Genomic DNA, 11,719 nt, shown 5'->3' with positions numbered 1-11,719 from the left:
TATGTAAACTTTCTTGAACTTTCTCTAGTTCCTTTAGAGAAGGAGATACATTGCACATCTCATAGCAAATAATGAAAATATTCCATTAGAGAAGGCTGAGATTTTGGTCAGCCAGAAAGCCCTGCTTGATTTTGCATCACTTCCTAGTTTCGGGTTCGGTATCAACCACGAGGCTCCTTTATGACACACCAGCTGTAGACCAGGTTCAGAAGCCCACGGCCAAAGGCATTCTCTGTGCTTGTTGATGATACATCTGCTCAGATGGATGTCTGGAAGGTTTCCTGGATAATAAAGCTGAATAATCTTCCATCTACGTGGGTCTCCTGTTTTCAGGAATCTTCATTTTCAAACTCCATACACCTCCTCTCCATGATACCAACAGGCAGGGGCAGATCTGGCATTGGAGCTTAGACTCCCTGCTCCTTACAGCTCCTGGCTGTAAGACCATGCTCCTCTTGTGGGCACCCCACTTCCCTCAGGTGCCCCTGAGATGAAATTTGTGGAGTTAGTGGAGTTTTGGTCCGTGGAGCCCACTGCAATGGCGTGGGGATGTCTGCTTGGTTCAGGAACTCCTTATGCAGCTTTTGGGTGTGATTCAGTGGCAGCTGTTCCCTTGAGTGAGAGAATAGTACCCCTGGGTGGTCACTGACACGGTCTCTGTTCCTCTGTGACCACTTGGCTACAGTCCTCAGCACTCCTTTGGATTTCCTCAAAAGAAAGGTATGTAAACTTTCTTGAACTTTCTCTAGTTCCTCTAGAGAAGGAGATACATTGCACATCTCATCTTATAGCAAATAATGAAAATATCCCATTAGGCAATTATGTTCTCCCTCTCCTCCTTTCTAGATATCCTTTGGGAGTTCCAAGTGGTGCCTCTTGCTAAGTGGAGGGATTTAGCTCCAGCTTATGTCCTTGGCTTTTATCATCAAGCTTGCATACCCAAAGGACCTTGACACTCAGTATTTATTTTAAAAAAAATGAAAATACTAATGCCAAAAAAATATGTACTCTTTGTTTACTGCAGCATTATTTACAATAGCCAAGATTTGGAAGCAACCTTGGTGTGCATTGATAGGTGAATGGATAAAGGTGTGGTACATATATTCAGTGGACTATGACTCATCCCTAAAAAGAATGAAATCTGGCTATTTGTGACCACAGGAATGACCTAAACGATATTATGCTAAGTGAAATAAGCCGAACAGAGAAAGACAAATATATACAATTTTACTTATATGTGGGATCTAAGAGAGAAAACAAATGAGCAAAAAATAAATAAATAGACTCATAGATGCAGATATCAGACTGATGGTTGCCAGGGGGGAAGGGGATGGAGAGATGGCCAAAAAAAGATTAAGGGGATTAAGAGGTACAGACTTCCAGTTATAAAATAAATTACAGGGATATAATGCACAGCATAGGGAATACAGTCAATAGTATTGGAATATCTTTGTGCAGTGTCACATGGTTATTAGACTTATCATGGTGATCACCTCATAAGGTATTTCAATGTCAAATCACTATGAAACTAATATATTGTAATTCAACTATTATTTAAAATTAATTAATTTTAAAAAAGCAACTAAGGACCATGACACTTAGAAACAAAAGGCTCTTAATAGGGGCTCACCCACTAAAGGCAATTTAGAGGCCACCTTTTGTTTCTGCCTATGTTTTTCAGGAGTCTCACAACCTGCATTCAATTTACCCCCATAGCATTTAACACAGCATTTCTTCTCAATCAACAGAAAAGAAATTGGGTAAATGACATTTTTTCTTTCTTTGTTTTACAATGCTTTCCCCTTTCCCCTAATGCCTACATTTTAAAAACTTTAAACAGTTACTGGTAAGTCAGGAAAGGACTAAAATGCAGGTCACTCAACTGACCACATTTCAGGATAGAAAACAAATTGGAAAATGAAGTAGGAAAGTATTTATTGAAAAGAGACTTTAGGCCCCATTGTCTCCATTATTCATTTATTTATCATTGAACAAATATTTGGCACCTGTAGTGTGTGTGTGTGTGTGTGTGTGTGTGTGTGTGTGTGTGTATCCGAAATCACCAGTGTTGTCTGTCCGCGGAAAGATTTGGTGAGGCTGACCAGGAGTAATTGAATAGCAGTCTGTGGCATCTATGGGATCGTTGTGATTAGTGGGATGTTGGCTTCTTTTACTACTTCTGGTGTAGTTCTGTTTGCAACAGTTGTCTGAAGAAATTTTAAGTAAGTATAGTGATTAATGAATGCTACTAAATAGATTTAAACATTTGGAAAATATTTCATATATTCTCAAACATGTTCATAGTTATGTTGCTTCATAATATTATATTTTGCAAAACTCTGTAAAAATTTTTAGTATGTACTAGGTTGATATTAGACTACTTCCTCCAAACTTGCTAAATACAAGGAAATTTAGCCCATTTAAATGTTGTTGCCCTGATCGGGTGGCTCAGTTGGTTGGAGCATCATCTCATACACCAAGAGGTTGCAGGTTTGATACCTGGTCAGGTCACATACCTAGGATGTGGGTTCGATCCCCAGTCTGGGCGTGTACGGGAGGCAACCGGTCAGTTTCTCTTTCCTTCTCTCTCTAAAAAATCAATTTAAAAAAACATATCCTCTGGTGAGGATTAAAAAATTTTTTTAATAAACATTGTTTAAGAAACCCTGTAAGTAACTGTTTTATACAAGTTCTTTGTATAAAAACGTTTATTTCCTCCTTACATACACAGATAGATATACACTGCAAATATATAATGAGGACATCTTAAAATTGACAATCCTTAAACCAGTAAAATGTGTATGTAACATAAATTTGTAACCAGCACTCAATTTAGAATTGTTTATAAGTAAATGCAGTTCATCTTGTAGCTATGTTTATGGTATTTAAGTTGTACTTGATCATTTTATGGGCCAGAAAAAATGGGTTTGTATCAGCAGAACCATTCAGCGAGAGAGAAGTAATGAATTTGCTCCGCAGTGATATGTAGTAATGATGTCCTACAGTCTCAACATCGAAGAAAATAATTAAGTGCTTTGATCTGATTTATTTGTCATACTGATCTTCTGTCTCTGCTCTCTGCATCAACCCTCATCCTATGCCCAGTTTTAATTTGGAGCAAAATAGGACTTTAATACATAGTTTCCCTTTATGTATAGTGTTCCCAAACCTCATATGCGCTGTTTCTCCAGCTCTAGGTGTGAAGGTGTCTCCGTTATGGATAAGAGCTTTGAACATGTCCTGTGGAGAGATGACACCTGTGATTATCTTGTCTTCCCTCCTCCCATTTCTGCCATGACCACTGATCTGATGATCTTCATTCTTCATCATCATTGTCTTCATAAATTTACATGTTGATAGACAAGGGGGGATTGAAATGTTCTCTATATAAAGTAGGAAGTATGACCCTTTGTCATCCTTGTATTTAAGCTGAGCTCAGGTGAAAATCTCATGAGTGAAAATGTTGGAAATCTATCTGTAGACTTGTGTTACAAATAATATTGAAAATGTACCATATTCTCAGTGCAGTTTTCAAAAATCATACTACTATGCCATTAATTCAAATAGTCTGATTCAGGTGAACCTCCTAGAAAGATTGCAGCAGGCCTTGTGCACCCTTTTGACTGACCTGGGCCAAACCGGGAACCTTTACCTGATGTGAAAATCAAAATCATCTTGACTCTCCCTCAGCAAACTGCTGACATGTAGTATAGTGCCCAGCACATAGTGGTTGCTCAGTAAATGTTTATCTATACAACAAGAGTCCTCTCACCTCCACCTTAATTAGTATCAAAGGTTCATTCACTTAAAAGGCTTAAAATCTTGTAGGATAGGGAGGCATTTATATATGTAAGTAATATCAGTTATATACTGAGATGGCAGAGATGGTGAAGGATGGCTGCTTGTTCTACTGTGGGCATGCATGTGGGCAGGAGGGGACGGGGATGGCTTCAGGGTCTGTCTGGCATAGCTTGCTGGTAGGTAGTGAAATGAACTGAGATGGAATGTTCTAGATATTCTCCAGAAAGACTGTCAGGTTTGATTTTAGACACTTTGAATTTGAGGGTCCAGTGTGACATCTAAAGAAAGATGTCTCCAGGTTGGGTACTGGGTCTGCAGCTCAGAAGAAAGGTGGGAACTGAGACAGGAATTTGAGATTCATCAGCCTGTGCTTTAGGCTGTGTGATTCCAAAGGCTGGCAGTGCCTACCAGCTGCTGCTTGTCACCGTGACCTCAGGATGTGGGCTGATGTGCACCAGAGTTCCACCTACTCAGCTCATCAACAGAGACTGTGGGATAAAGGCCAGACTGAGAATTCTTCTGAGATAAAGCAAAATATATTAATTGTGTTTTTATATTAACAATCATTGAGGGGCAGAAATATTTTTTTCTCCTCTTTGTACTCATTTTCTTTCTCCTTCTTCCTCCTCTTCCTTTTTTCTCTGTGTTTTCTTCTCTCACTTTCCCCCTGCTGTCCACTCTGGTGGCTGGTGACCTGCAGCAACATTTTGTATGGGCTCGTCACCAGGACAGAAAGGTCACCTACGGGGTTTTCTTTCTGCACCCCAAGGAGAGGGTTAGGGGATATTTTTCATAAGTTAACTGTCCCTCACTTTACATAGTCACATGCTGCTTATAACCAGATTTGGGAACTGGAGATGCATGTTTAAGTAGAGAGCAGATATTATTTATGTCTTATTTATGCAGCTAGATTACTGTTTTCAATTCTGGAAAAATTTGACATTCTAATCACTTTTTGTTAATTTTTAAATTATTTGAAACAGTTTTTAGTGACTTTTCCCTCTAATTAATGCTGATTTATTTTTATTTTTGTGGTTAACAGATTACTGTCCTCGATGAGACATGGACTGTATTCAGACGTTATAGTCGTTTCCGAGAAATGCATAAAACATTGAAGTTAAAGTATGCAGAGGTAAGGTGTGAAATAACTGTCTCCAATTAAGAACATTGGTTTTATAGAGTGAATGAGTTGATTGCGTTCTCAATGCCCCGCCTTTAGACCTTTAGACATTAGCTCATAAGTGTCATCAGGTTTTATTTCAATTACTCATCTGTCAAATATATCTTTTTAATTTTTCTCCTTTGTTTCGTTTCTGTTTTACACAGTTTAAACATTTTCTGAATATAAGATTTTGAAAGTGATAGTAAAGTAACAGTAAATGATTTTTTTCATAAATTTAAAATAAATATTTTAATCAGTTTACAACTTCTCAACAGTGAGTGACACCTATTAAAATGAAATAGTAATAAATTCCTTGGTATAGATTTACCCTTTTTTTCTCTTAAAAAAGACTATGTTAATGTTTAGACTTCTTAATGAGAAGTAAAGTCATAACAGTTAATTTGCCATCAGACATGGAAGGGAGATAAATGGTAAATGTGATATGCATTAGATCAGATATTATGTGTGATACATTAGTGATTTTTTTGACAAAGATTAGTTTTTAAAATACTTTTAAACAAACAAAAAATTCTTAAAATTAATGCATATCTTCTAAATGAATGTATTATTATTATTTCCCTTCAACTAAAGAAAACCTTATAAGCACAGCTCTTTGATAATCTGGGGTTAAACTGACTTCAAATCAATCAATAGACACTGCCTAATTAGGCTGTTTTCCCTAAATATTTCCTTAACTTTTCCATGCCTTCCACTCTTTCTTATCTGATACACAGTATAAAGAGAATTACTTTTTATAAGTAAAGTGATTCCTTGATGTGTAGAAAAGATTGAGTCCTGTTAAGTTTAAGCCATCTCTGAATTCTGTTGCTGAGCCATCAAAATAGTATTCTATTTAAAATTGAAGAAGTGCCCAGCCGGTGTGGCTCAGATGGTTGAGTGTCTTCCCGTGCACCAAGAGGTTGCTGGTTGGGTTCCCAGTCAGGGCACATGCTCAGGTTTCAAGTTCAATCCCCGAAAGGGGGCGTGCAGGAGTCGATTGATGTTTCTCTCTCATCAATGTTTCTCTCTCTCTATTCCTCGCTCTAAAGTCAATAAAAATATTTTTAAAATTTAATTTACACTTAAATAAATAAAATTGAAGAAGCTTCAGCTATGAATTATAGTTGTGTTTCCAAGAGGCTTTAGTTCCAGAAGTAACTGCTTCAAAGTCAAGTTGTTAAGTTTGTTCTGCAATTTTCTCTTCATGTCCAAAGTTTATATGGACAATGAAAAGTGAGAGTATTGTATACATAGTGAATGTACAGAGCAACTTGTTTTTAAAGTGAGTTTTGCAGTTCCTTAACTACTTAGTTATAAGCTACGACCTCAGTACTTTAAGAGTGTACAAATAGTCATATCAACATTCAAAGTTCCCAAATCAATGGGAAAAATAATTTGCTTGAAACAAAAAACCAAAAAGTTTACCAGGAATAAATTACACACACACACACACACACACACACACACACACACACACTATACATGTTATTAATTAGTAATGTATTTCATATCAGTTTTCAGTGCCATTCTGTGGGGCATATTTTTTAGATTCTAGTAATACAGAAGTGGACAAGAGCGAAAATGCCTTCTCATATATCTTAAATTCATATGGGAACAGACTTGTCTTGTGTCACACAACTGGTGAGCAGAAGCTAGTGTAGAATCCCAGGAAGTTTGATTCTATTTTTTATTCCTAAACAAACAATAATATAAAAATAAAAATGAGGGGGAAATATCTAAAACTGCAGTAACATCTAACTCTAGATCTAGGTAAATCTTATTTCAGTGAGACAATAACAATGACCATTTAACATTTTCAAGGTGAAGCTTATATATCAAGTTGATTGTCAGGTATATATTTTTTCCGTAAAGTTGATTTCTCTTGTGTATAGCCTAACTTCACATACATAGTCTTACTAGATAAGCATTTATTGGCAATTAAGATGAGTAATCTGGTTATTAGGTATTCATCAATTATGATTGCCCTTATTTTTAGCAGTTTCTTCTGAATTCTAAATAGGCTTACCTTTAGTTTTGAATTAATTTGTCTTCTTGGTAGACTGACATGTATTGTGCACAATAATCAGTCCTCTGTCTTTGTTTTCTCTGTTCCCCTTCATTGACTTTGTATAGAATCTTAATCATGTTAAACCCTGTGTTTTCAAATTCCACATCTATAAAATGACAGCACCACAGCTAGTTTGTAAACATTTTGAGAGACTCAGATAAAGTATGTTATTGAAAGCACTATGAAGTAGTACACAGCATCTGCTAGAGAGCATGTCTGAAATTTTCTCAAGCAAATTGTTTCCACAGTACTCTTTATCTGTATAGAAACTATGTCATTGTTTTACTCTGTTAAAATCGGTGTAATGCTTTTAAATATCAGTAAAGGTATGTGCTCAGGTACAAAGCGTCACTAAGTGTCCTCTTCTCTCGATGGAAGAGGCAGAGTTACTATTCATGTTTAGTGTCTATGAAGTCCACATCATAGAGTCCATCAGGCCAAAAACATAGCTCTTTAAGGAGCTGAAAATAAACACTTTAAAACCACATTCCCTTCAACCACTAGAATGCATAGTGAAGACCTAGTGTTCCCTCCTCCCTCCTCCCCTTTTGAGTGAGTGTCTAGTAGGCTACGATGTATTTAATAAAGTAGGAGGACATGGGGCTAGGATATCAGAGGGTTCTTGAGAGGTTCAGAGATGCCAACCTCTGTGTGATTTTTAGAGGAATTTGTTTTAGTACTTTTAACAAGGAGTCCTCCCTCGAGAGCGAGAGCCTAATAGGCTCCTTACCTCTCTGGGACACGTCTCCCAGTCATCGCAGATAAGCACCGGAGTCCATCACTGAGGACCCTTTTGTAATCTTGGCTGAGCGTGATTCTGAAGCAGGTTTGTTGTGTTGGTCTGCCTACAGTCAGAAGGATGAACCATGAAATTGGGATATTTTATGTATTAAAATGTTCAAACAAAATAAATGCTAAGGGAACTTTTAATGGTTCTGTGTAGTGAGAGCATAAGTTAGTGGGACAGGCCATCTTGCCTATCTGTATCATAACTTAGTTATGGTGTCATTAGAGCCCCCAAATTTCAAATGGAATCAGCCTCCATCAGCCCATCCCCAGGGGGCTTCCTCCTGCAGAGCTGAGGGGAAAATATTTCCAGAGCCTTCAGGTGAAACATGAAAGATGGCTGTGTGAGAGCAACTCTTCTCTCTCCCATCTGGCATGTCCGGGTGCCCAGTAAATACCAGTGAGCCTGAAGGAAACGATTAGGCAAGAGGTTATTGAATTTGTATATGAGACTTTCAGATCGTGCTGATAGAACCATTTCTCATCTTCTTTATTTTCCAAGTAATTTCCCCAAAGCAGCACCAGAAAAGAGGAAGAAAAGAAACTGGCCACTGGCCTTGTGTTTGTCTTGGACAGCTATATGCCATCCATCACTGAAATGCTTTCGAAACAGTTTTGTAAACAGCATTCCAAATTTAATATAAAAATTGCAAATCCACTCACCACCCAAATTATAACGCTAGCAACCATAGCCACAGGGAACATGCAGTAAGCCTTAGATAAATTCCGCTGCTTCAAGCCCTTGGCCTGTTTTAATTTTTAAATAGCAAACAACTGTGTAGGCAAAACTAGGTTGCTGCCAGCTTCCCGACCTGGTTCGTTATCAGAGGCCGAGCTATCTCACTGATTTGTGTCACACCGTTCTCTCCACTTGATAGATAAGCAGTGTTTAAATCACTGTTTCTAAGGGTGGTTGGCAGCTCAAAATGCATCAGAATTAGCTGGGAAGCTTTTCCAAGATATGTGGACCCAGGCCCTAAACTAGGAAATCCCGATTTAGCACAGCTGATGTGGGGCCCAAGAGCGTGGAGCAAAAGCATCCTCAAAATGATGCTCTCTGGACCACTGGTGAAGACACTGCCTATCATTTCATTTGCATCCACCTTGGAGGCATCAGATAATTTTTCATTATTATGTGTCACCAAGCCTACAGGTGATTTCCAGTGACAAATAACCTTGTCAGAATTAATGACAGGCTAGTTTAAACCTAGACAATGGAAACACTTAGATTATCTCTTGGATCACCAAAGACTGTGAAACAGACTGTATTAAGACTTTCCTCTGCAGCCAGCAAGGAAACTTCAATAGCAGTTGTCTGGGACCATTGGGACAGTATGAAACGTAAGTACTTAAAGATGGGCAGTCCAGAAATCATATACGCAGAGAGAATTTTATTCAGTTACATCAAGACGTGGGGCATATACAAGGTTCATGTCTCCAGATTCCTTTCCACGACTTCATTCAGGAAGGGGGAGTCCTCAGAGTGCTCCAAATGAAACCAAAGAGGAGGAAATATTCCCTGTAACAATCTGCTGAATAGTGGGACCCCATGGATGGTAACTAGAAATGGGGTTCCTTCTTTTGAATGTCATGACAATGACAGGCTCTTGTGATATCTCCGTCTCTGAGACAGTTAACATCATAGTAAAAGATGGAAATACAAGCATTTGAATTAATTCAGCTGCTTTTATTCTTTAAAAATGCAATGTTAATTCTCACAGATCTGAAATGTCACTTTCAAATATCGTTGTGACATATATGAAAATCCTCTAATCTGTCTTCCCTGGCTCCTGCCTAAATAAAATCAACACTGGTTTTGGGAGGAGGGAGATTTTATGTGGAGACGTGACAGCCATTATACTGAGTATAATGAAGTCAGTGCATTCCTAACTGCATTTCCAACTGTGGTTTTATACCTAGGATAACTCCAAGTTCTTGGATTTCAGTGGCAACAGGACAGCAGCTTCCGTTGGTCGTGTGTCCTTGTCATAAATTGCTGGCTGCCCCACGTGGACCACCAGCAAAGAATTCCGCTTTGCTCCCTCATTCAGCAGATACTATTTAATGAGAGTCTAGTGCAGCCGTGGGCAAACTACGGCCCTCGGGCCGGATCCGGCCCGTTTGAAATGAATAAAACTATTGAAATAAAAGACCGTACCCTTTTATGTAATGATGTTTACTTTGAATTTATATTAGTTCACACAAACACTCCATCCATGCTTTTGTTCCGGCCCTCCGGTCCAGTTTAAGAACCCATTGTGGCCCTCGAGTCAAAAAGTTTGCCCACCCCTGGTCTAGTGTGTGCCCAGCTCTGGGCTAGGCACGCAGCAGGTGTTCATAAATATTGTGTAGCATGCTCACGTTACCATATCAGAGGTGGACAGGTAGCTCGTTGCTCCTTTAATAATCCACCAAGGTTGTCCTGAAGAGTTGCTGCCTGAAGCCTCAAACAAATCAAACTTGGAGGCGAATTGCCTATTTGTTTGTGAGTGTATTTCTCAGTGACAGCTGTTCTTATAAGGCCTTGGGAGCTGCTATTAATTTTGAGGAGTTAGAAATGCTTCCATCCAGTCAGCTGTGAGAATTATGGCAGCCCTTTGATGAGTTTTTATTATTTGCATTTCTCAAAAGCTGGAGTGGCTGAAATTTACAGCCACAAACCTGCACGGTGTGGATGTTTCAAAAGTTGCCGATTATCATGTAGGTGCATCTACTTGCAAAAGACAGGTTAGCGTGGCTTTGACCAATGAGAGTACCATATAGGATTTTTCCTTCCAGTCTTTAAAAACTGGGTACTAGTTAGGTAGTGAAAAATTACATGAGTAACACAAATGCCTAGTAAATGAGGAATGACAATAAAGTTCACTTGTATCAGGTGATTACAGATGTTAAATGTTTTTATTAGTGAAGGTTCCATACTTTATTAGTTGTTCTCCATTTTCTTCCAGTGATTTATAACCAAGTTTTAGTTGTTTAATTGTAATACAATCATAAATAATAGGCAAGACTTTTTATTGCTCACTTTAATTTCTTTTCTATATGAGGGCTGTCATTATTTATATCCAAAGGAATAACAATGCCATTTATCCAAACCTGTGCTGTCTATTGCCTCTGAGACCACCTGGACTTACTCTGGGGTCTAACTTAAAAAGTGAACTTGTCTAGCGAGAAAGGCTGCTAATAGGAGCAACCAATTCCAATACATTTAGTTTATCTTCTTGATGGCAGCAGACTGGCTGACCTATCTTATAATGTAATCAACTTTGAAGTCAGGATTTAAGTGTGATGGTTCTTAAAAGATAATTTGGCTGCATCAGTTCACTGGGAATCAGGAAAGGAAAAACCAACTTGTAGATAGAAACTTCACTCTGAGATCATTAAGATCATTAAGAAATATTGCAAAGCAGCAGAGAATGCTGACTGTACTTCTAATATGCATAAAGCTAGCTAACTTGACGGATGAATGGATGGATACTCAATACTTTAATCTTCTCAAAGCCGAGATTCATAAATGAGTCTGTAAAATGCCTATGCTAGTTATACTAGTAAGCAACTACTTATTCTCTTATCTGACTCTATTGATAATTCTTCATGTAGATCAACTTAAAAATTAGAGGCTTGTTGGTTGAATGCTCAAAGTTAATAACTGGGGTTTTTAGACTTCACAGGCACTGAAAAGGAGAAAGACAAATTTCATTGGAAATCAGTAGCCCCAAAATTACTGATTATATTTTTCTAAAGACTTTTATTTTACTTCTTTTGTTTTTAGAATGTGTTTTATTTACTGATTTGCAGAATAAGCTTGACATTATGTTTCTTTAGGCCCCAAAGAAAGTGCTATTTTAATCCTTATTTGTTTCCTGTGTTTCATTCTGCATAATCAAATTTCAAAATTATACAAA

General features: G+C 38.0%; 1 protein-coding gene across 1 annotated transcript in view; it reads left to right on the top strand.

The window, feature by feature from the left end:
- The window catches only part of KIF16B (kinesin family member 16B), a 275,124-nt gene that overhangs the window by 218,451 nt on the left and 44,954 nt on the right, over window positions 1-11,719 (top strand). The window contains exon 25 of the mRNA XM_015560287.1: window positions 4,844-4,933. Coding sequence (XP_015415773.1) covers window positions 4,844-4,933 — 90 coding nt within the window. The remainder of the gene's footprint in view (window positions 1-4,843; window positions 4,934-11,719) is intronic.

The sequence above is a fragment of the Myotis davidii genome, unplaced genomic scaffold (assembly GCF_000327345.1).
Source record: "Myotis davidii unplaced genomic scaffold, ASM32734v1 scaffold32, whole genome shotgun sequence".
NCBI lineage: Eukaryota > Metazoa > Chordata > Mammalia > Chiroptera > Vespertilionidae > Myotis > Myotis davidii.
Note: the sequence above shows the minus strand (reverse complement) of the source record. Positions and strands in the feature narration are given on the sequence as shown.